This window comes from Populus nigra, chromosome 9, assembly GCF_951802175.1.
Source record: "Populus nigra chromosome 9, ddPopNigr1.1, whole genome shotgun sequence".
NCBI lineage: Eukaryota > Viridiplantae > Streptophyta > Magnoliopsida > Malpighiales > Salicaceae > Populus > Populus nigra.
The window spans coordinates 826,669-838,735 of record NC_084860.1 but is presented as its reverse complement, the minus strand read 5'-3'; the positions used below and the strand labels follow the sequence as shown (position 1 = coordinate 838,735).

The 12,067-nt window shown below is 33.5% G+C and overlaps 1 protein-coding gene across 3 annotated transcripts; it reads left to right on the top strand.

The window, feature by feature from the left end:
- Nucleotides 1-1,699: 1,699 nt before the first annotated feature.
- On the top strand, nucleotides 1,700-10,355 carry LOC133703239 (lysine-specific demethylase JMJ26-like). Of its 3 annotated transcripts, none has more exons than XR_009843849.1 (13): nucleotides 1,700-1,987; nucleotides 2,484-3,617; nucleotides 3,743-3,855; nucleotides 3,952-4,051; nucleotides 4,241-4,373; nucleotides 4,474-4,528; nucleotides 4,628-5,324; nucleotides 5,536-5,865; nucleotides 6,537-6,959; nucleotides 7,036-7,108; nucleotides 7,207-7,292; nucleotides 8,561-8,829; nucleotides 9,881-10,004. XR_009843849.1 is itself a non-coding variant. In XM_062127699.1 (13 exons), exons 2-13 carry the CDS (start codon nucleotides 2,493-2,495, stop codon nucleotides 10,161-10,163), a joined length of 3,330 nt encoding a protein of 1,109 aa, XP_061983683.1. In that variant the 5' UTR covers nucleotides 1,701-1,987; nucleotides 2,484-2,492; the 3' UTR covers nucleotides 10,164-10,355. The 3 variants fall into 3 exon arrangements, 1 of the variants encoding a protein (XP_061983683.1); XR_009843848.1 differs by having other exon boundaries at nucleotides 7,388-8,829; XM_062127699.1 differs by lacking the exon at nucleotides 8,561-8,829 and adding an exon at nucleotides 10,089-10,355 and having other exon boundaries at nucleotides 1,701-1,987; nucleotides 9,881-10,000.
- The last annotated feature ends 1,712 nt before the right edge of the window (nucleotides 10,356-12,067 follow it).

Here is a 12,067-nt window from a genome sequence, read left to right as displayed (position 1 = left end):
AATGATAAGCATGTCCTCTTTATTTTTCCGATTTCAATTTAAAAAAAAAAATATTTTTTTAAAAAATACATACATACATATATGTGATATATGTGGTGGAAAAATTCTTTGAAGAAAAAAAAGGAGAGTTGAAAATAATAAATTCAATTAAAGTAACACCATTCCATCATTAAATATAAATATAGTGTCCCCACGACAACTTATAAAATTAATATATACCTAAACGAGAACTTGTGTTCGTGGCTAGTAGAGGAAGGGATTTATTTTCTTTCTCTGCACTTGAATTCGATCCTTTTTATGCATGTCTGTTATTCTTGTGATACTTTATATGTTTATTGGGCTCGCAGGATGTTCAGTGGATTTAGAGATTAATTATGGTGCATGTAAATTGACCCTGACACACACACACACACACACACACACACACACACACACACACACACACACACACACACACACACACACACACACACACACACACACACACACACACCCACACACCCACACCCACCCACCCCTAAACTTTATATGAATGTTAAATTAATGCCCCACAACAACCCTATGATCCAAACCAACCAAGAAAAATCTGCCAACTACATGCTAGGTCGTACATCAAAATTTTTAAAAAATGAAGATATAGACAATTAAATAGATAAAATAAAAATTGGTTAAATTTTTATTTATAAATACAAACCCTTAATTTTCCATTACCTTCCATTTACATGGCTATGCTTAGCCTAATATAACAATCCAAACCACAAAAGGAAAATCTAATGCCTTATTAAGCAAAACTATCAAAAATCTTATCTGGTATACAAAGTTTTTAAACAGATTGGATTCATGAATTATAAAAGTTAACTTTGATAAATTTAGATAAAATAAAACTATATTATTTTAAAAATTCAATTTTGAATAACTTGATTTGTTTATGGATAGACATCTCACATTCGTCTCTTTTATCTAATGTAATTTAAAATTAATATTAAATTCCTGATAAATCACCAAGCTGATAAAGGTCATGTCGGGTTTGATAATGTTTTTTTTTTCATCACTCATAAATAATTAATTGTTGATCAATTCCAATGGAGGAGCCAACTGAATAACTAAAACTAAAAAATTATACTTTTACCTATTATTTTTAATTTTAATAACTTCAGCAGGTAGCTATCTGAATAGCTAAAATACATTTTTTTACTCTGAAATGTTATTTCTACACTTCACTGTAGAATAACCAAATGTAAGAGAAAGTATATATATCCGAGCCAACATATCTTTTCTTTATTTTTCTTTTTAAAAACAGAACAAAAAAAAACCTTGCAAAACTAAATTCAAAATTCAAAATTTTAATAGTAATATATAAAACTAAATTTTAAAAATATTTATATAAATAAATTTAAACTTAAAATTATATCTTTTAAATTTCATATTACTTCATTAATTTTATATTTAATTTTATAAATTACTCATATTAATTATATATTTAATAACATCATGATTATATTATATAAAAATAACTAAATTAGTTATATAATTATATTAAAATATAATTGGTTTTTTAAAATGATTTTTTATCATTAAAATTGAAATGCACATAAATAAAAAATTATATTTCCATTATTTAAAAAATTATTTTATTAACTTAACTCTTTAATATAGCATCTCCAATTGGAGATGCTATTACTATATGATACCAAAAAGGCAAAAAAGAAATAAAAATAAAAAGACCAAAACAGCGAGCGTTAGAGAAGCAGTCCCTTTGTTTTGAAGGGAATTTGCATTTCTTTCGTCATCTTCTTCTTCTTCTATATCAACAAAAACAAAATCTTTATTCCATTGTTTTCCTCTTCTATCAAACACTCCCGTATTCACCCGAATACTCATTCACCTAACCATAAAGTCATCAGCTTTTTCATTTTTTTTCTCAATACAGAATAAAGAAACACAGAATCTGATTCTCTTTGGTTTTAGTTTTTTACTTGATGATCAGGTTAGTTTCAAAATTCTGTCTTTTTATGTGATTGAATGGTTGGTCTTCTGCTGATCTTGGTATTGGATATGTAACTTTTTTCTGTGGTTTTGATTGGATTAGAATGGTGCGTTTTGATTGGATTTCTGTATGCTTATGCAATTCTGTGTTTCTATGATTTCAATTTTGTTTTTCTGTTTATGGGGTTTTGTTTTTTATGTTGTTTTAGCTGACTTGACTCCAAGTCAAGTCAATGCAGACCTTTTTTCTCTGTTTTATTAAGTCTATCTGTTACTGTGAATTTGGTTCAGTTTTTTTTTTTCTTTTTCAGTTTCGGTTGATTTTTGTGTGTATAATGAGAAAAGAAAGAGAATTTTGTAGATTTTGCAATGTGGGGATTGTTTTCTTTTGATGGGGTTTTTGTTTTATGTAAACAACAGAGCTGGAAAGTTTAGATTTTTGACTCTAGTGCTTTGGCTGAAGAGTGATGGTTTTGTGTGTTTGATTTTGTTTGCAGTGACAGACAATGGCTGCTATGATTGCTAAGTCTAGGATTAACCGGGATGATGATAATAAAATTAGGAGATTTCAAGGGGCTTCCTTGAATTTTTCATTGCATGAAACAAGGGAAAGAGTTAAGAAGTCCCGGGAAAATAAGTTTAATGAGGTAGTAGCATCTAAGATGAGAAGGAAGATTTCGTGTAAGAAAGTGGAAGTGATTCAATTGTCATCAGATAGTGATGATGATGACTGGTCTCCCCGAAGGAGAAAGAAAGCTCCGAATAGGAAACTTATATTAGCCCCGGAAAGTGAACTTTCAGAGAGTGATGAGGAGTGCTCACCTTCGGAAAGAAGGAACGATTTGTCTGAGAAAATTAAGCCAGCCCCGGAGATTGAATTGTCGAAAAGTGATGACCAGTGGTTTCTTGGAGCAAGAAGGAAAGATTCATCTAAGAAAACTAATCCAGCCCCAGAGATTGAATTGTTGAAAAGTGATGATCATTGGTGTCTCGGAACAAGAAGGAAAGCTTCATCTAATAAAACTAAGCCAGCCTCAGAAATTGAATTAATGAAAAGTGATGATCAACAGTGTCTAGGAACAAGAAGCAAAGCTTCATCTAAGAAAATTACGTTAACCCCAGATGTTGGATTTTCAGGGAGTAATGGTGAGCTGCCTCAAACAAGAGTCAAAACATCATCTAAGAAAATTAAGTCAACTTCAGAAATTGAGTTGTCAAATAGTAGTGATGAGTGGTCACCTCGAGCGAGAAGAAAAACTTCATCTAAAAAAGTGAAGCCAGTTACGGAATGTGACTTTTTGGAGAGTAATGGGTTTCCAAAGAGGCAGCAGAATGGTTTAAAAAAGCGTAGCAGAAGCAGTTCTGTAGGTGTAGGTTTTGATGTTGACTCGGAAGAGGATGTGTTGGAAGCAATTTGTCTTGTAAAAATGAGAGAGCGAATAAGAACTAGGATTTCAATTACTGAGATGAATGAGAGGAGTCTGAAGGAGGCCAGAGAAAAAAATATAGATTCTATGAATTCTTCTTTCTGTGCTTCTTCTTCTTCAGAATCAGCTTCTTCTAGCTTATCAGTTTCAGTTTCAAAACATGATGGTTATAGCAATGGTGTGTCTGCAGCGAGAAATGTGAAGGTATTGTAACCCTTTCAATTTGTTTGGGTGCTGCATTAAGTTTTATTTTCTGTTGCCATATCTGTGGGAGAGACTGGCCCCTTTTATCGTAGCTGAATGCTGCTAGTATTTCTTGCTTCAAACAGGCCAAAGGACAAGAAATCAAACTATGTCATCAGTGCATGAAAAAAGAAAGAAGAACTGTTGTTGTTTGTAAGAAATGTGAAAGAATGTACTGCATACAGTGCATCAAGCAATGGTAAAGTTTCTGAAAACAATCATATTTTCCAACCTGATTAGTTTTGGATGGATGGAGTTAGATATTCTTTTGTCTTTGACTTTTTGTTGTTTATAGGTATCCTGAGATGACAGAAGTTCAATTTGCGGAACAATGCCCATTTTGTTGTAAAAAATGCAATTGCAATGTGTGTTTGCACTCGAGTGCATTGATTAAGGTTGGTTGTATTTTCCTTTTTCTCCTTGCTTTTGATCTGTGAAGATATTAAAAGGAGAAAAAAAAGAAGCAAAAGGCATAATGTTAAATACTGGACATCTTGGCAACTGGAGGAGTAATTTTTTTTCAAAATTTCCTTTGGGTGTTTTTTACCATTTTTTAAATAGTGCATAATATTTCTCATCTCCAGACATCCAAAAGGAATATCACCAACCATGAAAAGGTTCGGCATCTGCATTATTTGATCAAGTCACTACTTCCTTTTCTGGAACAAATCTGTGATGAACAAACTGAAGAAGTTCAGATTGAGGCTGGTATTGGAGGTATCCTTTGTTCGCTATTGCAGAATTTGATGTGATCATATGATTTCTTCTGTTAAACTTTGTTTTGCTGAAAAAAAATTGATGTGCTTATGGCAACCAGATTTCCCTGTTGATATAGCTGAGAACTTTTGCTATAGCAATGAGCGTGTTTATTGGTAAGAATCTTCTCTCCACTGAACAGGTTATTACCATCTGATTTCATTCTTTCGAATTAAAGCTCATTTACTGCATTTCTCTCGGGGATTGTTGGGCAGCAACTACTGTGCCACTTCCATTGTTGACTTCCATCGCAGCTGTCGAAAATGTGCTTATGAACTATGCCTCAGTTGTTGTCGAGAAATTCGAAAGGGAAGCCTTTCAAGTCGTGCTGAAAAAAGTTTTTGGTATGTGGATAGAGGCTTTGATTATATGCATGGTGGAGATCCACTGCCTTGTCAATACCAAAATCCTTATGACCACAGTGAGTCTCTGGTTCTACCATGGAATGCCAGTGAAGATGGGAGCATTTCTTGCCCTCCACAAGAATTGGGTGGTTGTGGTGATTGTTTATTGGAGCTAAAGCGTATCCTTCCACTGGGATGGGTTGCAGAGTTGAAAAAAAGGGCAGAAGAATTATTGGGAATCTGTGATACTGAACAGGCAAGTTTGACGTGCAAGTGTAATGAAGCAGGGGAAGGGGTGTTGAGAAGCGCAGCTTTTAGGGAAGGATCTGAGGACAATTACTTGTATTGTCCTGCTTCAAAGGATATTCTTGAGTATGAAGAACTTTTTCACTTCCAAAAGCACTGGGTTAAAGGTGAGCCAGTTATAGTTCGTGATGTTCTCGAGCAGACAACTCGTTTGAGCTGGGAGCCAAAGGTCATGTGGCGTGCATTATGTGAAAATGTGGATTCACATATTAGTTCAAAAATGTCTGAAGTGAAGGCTATTGATTGTCTGGCTTGTTGCGAGGTTCAGCTCCAATATCCTTCCTCGCAGTTATTTTTCAGCCACAAACATTTATCAAAGCCATTTGCATGATGAGCAAAATCACCTGTTTTGCTTTACAAGCGCTGGAAAAGAAATAATGTTTCACATATACTTTCTGAATTTCTTGCACTAAACTTGTTATATTTTACTTTTACATTTACTCACAGAACACTGACTTTGTAAAAATATTCAGGTGGAGATCAATACCCGGCAGTTTTTTAAAGGCTACACGGAAGGGAGAACATATCATAACTTTTGGCCTGAAATGCTTAAGCTCAAGGACTGGCCTCCATCAGATAAATTCGAAAATCTTTTGCCACGCCACTGTGACGAGTTTAACAGTGCACTGCCATTTCAAGAATACAGTGATCCAAATTCTGGAATCCTTAATGTTGCTGTGAAGTTTCCAGCAGATCACCTGCAACCAGATTTGGGTCCAAAAACTTACATTGCATATGGTACAAGAGAAGAGCTTGGAAGAGGGGACTCAGTGACCAAGCTTCACTGTGACATGTCAGATGCGGTATGTCTGATAGATCTAACACTTTATTTTGTGTAGTAAAAGATGGTTATTTGAATGATGAGCTATTCCTTTTTCCAAAAATGGCTATTTATCTAAGCTCAAATTTCTATTAATTATTTACTTCTTGATGTCCCATAATGAATTTAAGTGAACTCTCACCTTTCCAAGCAAAGTTGTTCTCTGGCATATAAGTCATGGGGATTCATAGGTTTGTTACTTTAGATTATTTTATATTCCTTTCAGTTTAGGATGAGAGAACAGAATTTGCCTTTTGGTTGGAGGATGTGCTGTTTGCTTGGTAGTGTCAGGTTCTTTATTGGGCAAAGAAACCAGATGGTCCAGGCATTTGACTTTTGTCTGCATCAAGTGACAAGTAACGTGTAACTTTATGGAAATGTTGTGCTTGGAATTGCACTTCTTTCATGATGTCTCAAATGTCTATCATCAAACCAAAATACACGCTTTCAATTTTCATAGCAACTTCCTCTGAATTTCTGGTCCAAATTTGCACAATGAGCAAGCTTTGATCTCTTAAGCTGCTTAGCATTCATTAGGCCAGAGCTTTGAATGCCTTGATTGTTCATAATACATCATTTGTTCTTGTTGATTTCTTGTTAACGCAACCATACCTTCTTTTTTCTAAACAGAGGAAAATTTGGTCTCTGATGCAGGTAAATATTTTGACACATACTGCTGAAGTAGCATTAAGTCAAGAACAGTGCTCCGCCATTGAGCTGTTGAAAATGAAGCACAGGGCTCAGGATGAGAAGGAATATTTAGAACAAGACAAGGTAGACAATCCTCACATTGAACTTGATCAGGGAAATGATAGTTTGAAAGAAGAGATGGATGTCTCAGAAATTAGAGAGCCACAGAAGCCCCCCTCTGAAATTAATGAACAACTTGAGAACAGTGAAGATGTGTTAAGAGGAGCTACACTTTCTGGTTTGCCCTCGGAAGTGGAGACTATGGACAAAACAGGTGGCGCCGCCTTGTGGGACATTTTCAGAAGGGAGGATGTTCCCAAGTTAGAGGAATATTTGAGAAAGCACCACAGAGAATTCAGGCACAATTACTGTGCCCCTGTAGAACAGGTAAATTCATTGGTTTGTTTTTTCTTTTAGCCTAGTTCTTTGTCACTAGTACTGAAAATTAGCTGGTTATGATTAGGTCGTTCATCCAATTCATGACCAATGTTTCTATTTAACTGTGGAGCATAAAAGGAAACTGAAGGAGGAATTCGGTGAGTATCCTATTCCATTGGTTTGATTTGCTTTCGACATTTTGAGTCCAATATATGCTGTTTTGGTTGTTAATTACTTTGATTTGCTTGCACACTAGGAGTTGAAGCCTGGACATTTGAACAAAGAGTTGGAGAGGCTGTATTTATACCTGCTGGATGCCCACACCAAGTAAGGAATCTACAGGTAAGTTGGAGACTATTTTTTTCCATTCTTAAAATGCTTAAAGATTTCGTAATTTGTTCATGTTAAACTAATTTGTCTTTTCTTTTTGTACAAAGGAAAAGTGCTTTCTCGTAGAAAGCACAGCATGAATGATGACACAAAGTAATCATCCCATTGAATTGTGGCTCCACCCTTGTCGGTCCCACAAATCAAAGTCTGATAATTCTGTGTCATGATTCATGAAGCAAAATTCATGCTGTATTGCATGGCTCATCTAAAAATATTCTGGAGTTCGGATGATAATTTCTGTCTAACAATGAAAGGATCAGGAAATTTCCCATCACCCCCGTTCGATAATAGCCTTTCACAACTAATGGCAATAATAGTTATCTAGCCTAGTAAAGACACAATTTCGTCTTCATTAATTTTTTTTCAGAAATAATGTTTTTACTTAAAAAAGGAATTGAAAGTACAAAATAGTCTTTGAAATTGTTAGAAACTTTTTTGTTGTTTTTTCCTCTCTTCTAAACAACAACCAAGAGCACTAGTGTTTTCATCAAACCTTTATGATTCAAAATTTGTCCCAGTGAGTTGCGTCAACTTTTAGATTGTTTTCAAAAACATTTAGGAAAACTAATGCTCTGTCTATGAAGAATGCTTTCTTTCCTCTTGTTTTGTTCCAACATACGTTCATTATCGAAATGGCAAAGCATTATTTCTCTTATTTCCAGTTTTATTCCAAAAAAAAAATGTCTATTGCTGGAGTGTCTTCTTTCTTATTTACTCTCTCAAAAATCAAACTTCAATGAATTTTTTTACTTTCAATATGAAAGGTAACGCTGTGAAGTTCATAAAGAGTAGACATGTCATGAGACATGACATTTTCTACGTATTTTAATGTGTTCTTAACATGGTGTGCATATTAAATACCATACCCTTATAGTTTTCTACCAAGTTGAATAGGATGCTCTTGGTAGGATAGAACAAAACTCTATCTAATCAACATCAACACAACAATAGAAAGAAAATCTCTCAGTCAAATTTTCTTCTCTCTGCTCTAAACTCTACTTTTAAATGATGCAATACTCATCTAGTCAAATTCTCTCTTTTGTTTGTCTTGAAAGAAAGTATCTTAGTTTGGAACCTCTCCTCCACTCAAGCATATTGAATGTGTCTCCTTTTATGGTTTGTTTGTCTCAGTGGTTGAAACTTGATTTGTTTGTCTCGGTGGTTGAAACGATTTCAACCACCAAAAAGCATCAATTAATGTTTTTTGATGGTTGAAACAGACAGACACTCTTACCACCAATGACTAGGGTAGCCCCCTCACTCCAAATTAACCGGACTTGGAGATGTAGGGGGTTTTGAACAGTCAGATATGAATATGTTACAATAAGACCAGATGATAAGCACAATTGGATCACTTGAAAAGCCTGACTGGCATAATTTTTTATCCAATCGTTGGATCTTGCTCAAATTTTATCAAGAGATTCTATGGACGTTGTTCTACACGGGACCAGCTAGCCTTGCGGCTCACATCAAGAAGGCCTTCAAAAAAGTAATAGAAGATGCTATTTGATTCAATTTTATTATTTTCCTATTTAATTTTGAGTTTTTATCCTTAATTTTGTTTTTTGTTTTTTGTTTTTGTTTATCCTTTTAGTTTAGGGATTCTAAGTTTCTTTCAAATCTATTTAATTTTTTTTTTGAGAGGTAGACAATTAGAGAATAAATTATTCATTAATAAAACATGATTAGGATTAGAATTTTGTTTTAGACCTTTTTTGAAAATTCTCTCTTTATTCTTTGAATCCTAATCTAATTAGGTTTAACCGTCACTTGGATGGCAAATTGGATGTCCATTTGCGTGCATCCAGTAAGAATTGAACCTACAAATTCACCAATTATAAGTTGGGTGCTTCACCCTTGATGCTTAGCAGTAATCCTCGTATTATTCATACATGGTGAATAATTAAATTTCAATTGAAATGAAATCTTTTGGATAAATCAATATTATTTAAATTTAGGAGAAATCAATGAAAATACATCATTTCAAATTGAGAAAGATCAAGAATTCTCATTATTTTTTAGATTCATGGACTCAATTCAATTTAGTGGGATCTTTCATTTACATTTTTTTCCATCAAAAATGTTTTTATGGTCTTCAAAATTTCCGAGATACTACTTGTGGGCAAAATCTTATGGGAAATCATGTATCATCATGATCAAATCACTACTATGATATAAATTTTTTAGTGAATGCCATTTTCCAATTGCATTTTCCCAATTACAGTTAAGAGGATATTCAAACCTTTTCTCAAACATGTTTGAAATTCTCTTAATGAATTCAATTTTGAGATTTCAATAAAATTTCATGTTTGGAATATTTGAAGGATTGAGAATTGAATTTCAAATGAAATTCATTCTCTAAAAATTTTAAGTATTATAAGTTTCCGTCATGCGTACAATCTTAGGATTAAGAGGAAGGATGAAAGGCTGACAACCATAGTAGTAGAAAATTTCCTGACACCAAATTAACAAGAAGTTACTGTGTATTTTCTATTCTATTGTTTACCTCTATCTGAATTGCTTTTATTTCCACCATGCAGTCTTGCACAAAAGTTGCTGTCGACTTCGTCTCACCCGAAAATATAAAGGAATGCCTCCGGTTAACTGAAGAGTTTCGACAACTTCCAGTGAACCATAGAGCTAGAGAGGATAAACTAGAGGTAACTTCTTTCCTGATACAAATATATTATGCATCGATTACATTATTTTAACTTTATTTCTTCATCTTTTTTTAACAATGTGGAACAGATAAAGAAAATGATAATCTATGCAATCGATAAAGCCATTATAGACTTGCAAGAGCTAACAAAATCACAGCACTGAGCTTTGCCGCGTCTACTTCCAACAGGCAGGCAGACAACACAGATACAGCAGCTGCACATTTTTTATTCTCTTTTAGATTTCCACATGCACACACATTGCCTTCACCCTGTTGTCATGGCTGCACTAAAGGCTATCGGCAGCAATTTTCTCGAAGTTGCCATTGAAATAAAATAAAAGGTTTAATTATGAGCACATCGCCTCTTTGTTCTTATTTGGTTTCTATGGAATTTTTTGACTTGCATAGTTGCTCTTGGGTTCTGTTTGAAGAAAACAATGCCTGCATTACCTCTGCGTACTGCTTGATATTTGGCTGGCCAATTCATGGACATGGAAAGATGTAATGGATGGGATCCTGTTCATAACTGGAACGAAAGTAGATGGAGATGAGGAAATCATAACAAAAAATAAGGTGCAGATGGATTTTTAATGCTATGGAGAGTTATTATTTCCTCACGAGACCTTCAGTTTTGTTGGGACGAGGAAAAGAAAGCAAATAAGATAAAAATGACTGAAGACAAAAACAAAGAATTCTTAGTTTTAACATGTCAATATATATGGAGTTTAGCTGAATTAAACAAAGTTTAAGGCATGGTTTTTAAACTCTGAATGAGATCAATCCAACAAAAACCCGTGTCACAAATTTTGACAAGATCACTGGAGTTCAGTTGAATTAAACAAGTTAAAGGTATAGTAATTAAATGCTATTTAACATCTCAAAAATATTCCTTCTTGCAGTTAAACCATCTCTTATACAAGTCACTATTTCTAACTATAGATTAGAGTCTCTGCTATATTTTCTTTCCTAATTACCCTACATTCTTTCATTTTCATGTAAAGATCAGTTCTCTCATGAGTGCCTGCTAAATTCGAATACACCCTTTAAGCTTTTGCAATGTTAATTGATTAATTCCATAATTAAAAGTGTTTTACTTATCTCCCAATTAGTATGATTTTTCCTCCAAGATGACAAGGAGGCTAAAAGATTTATAACTTTAATTCATGTTTCAAAAATAGATAATTTTATATCTAATTGTATATGATTTATAACGTCAATAAGTTTCTCTCTTAGAAACGCCTTGTCAACTGAAACACCTAGGTAATTGTTTCGAGTTAGAAAAGAAATGGAGATAGTTGGGACAAAGAGATATCTAATCCAAGTAAGGCTAAATTTGAATTTTAGCATAAATTTTTTATTATTCAGTTTTATACTATTAAGCATAATTTTCAACTCGATCGTTGGATTAGATTGGAGTTCTTACAAAAGTTTCTAGACATGTTGTTCTACATTAATTTAAAATTTCAGGTCAGTTGGAGTCGAGAAGGGATTATTATAGAGGGTTGAAGTTCCGTAACGAATCTCATCAAATTTGTTTGTGTGAACCTTTATTTACTGTTTGGACTATATCTATAGCTACAAAAAAAAATTCAATTTAGATTCAAATTAGATTGGAAAGTAGACATCCATACCTTTACGAAGATATGTGGTAGACTTTCTAATTCATCCAGATGAAAGAGAATGACATGTTTAAAGTCAGAATTAAAATCTAACCGGAATGTGTGAAAATTAAAGAAACATTATTTCCTTATATATTATGAATTCCAGTCAATACAAGGATTTCTTAATACTCTTGAAAACATATGTGACAACTATTGATTTTTCTATTTTACAAAGATTCGATGTCAAATACAAAGATATTTATGGCAACAACTATTATTCATAGTTTGCAAGTATTCCATATTTATTATGGAATGTATATGGTGGCAAAGAGTCATCATATTCTTTTGTTGTTCCTTTTCTTATATTACAGGATTTCCTAGCATATTAAGAATACGTTTAGAAATGCTGTGCAAATCGTATTCCTAAAAAATTCAAAAAAAATTTTTTTTGCTAAAATTTAATATGT

Coding starts and splice junctions, on each gene's coding strand:
- LOC133703239 (XM_062127699.1), top strand. CDS start 2,493: ATGGCTGCTATGATTGCTAAGTCTAGGATTAACCGGGATGATGATAAT. Junction 5,325..5,535: donor ATTGTCTGGCTTGTTGCGAG/GTTCAGCTCCAA, acceptor AAAAATATTCAG/GTGGAGATCAATACCCGGCA. Junction 10,001..10,088: donor CTAGAGAGGATAAACTAGAG/GTAACTTCTTTC, acceptor AATGTGGAACAG/ATAAAGAAAATGATAATCTA.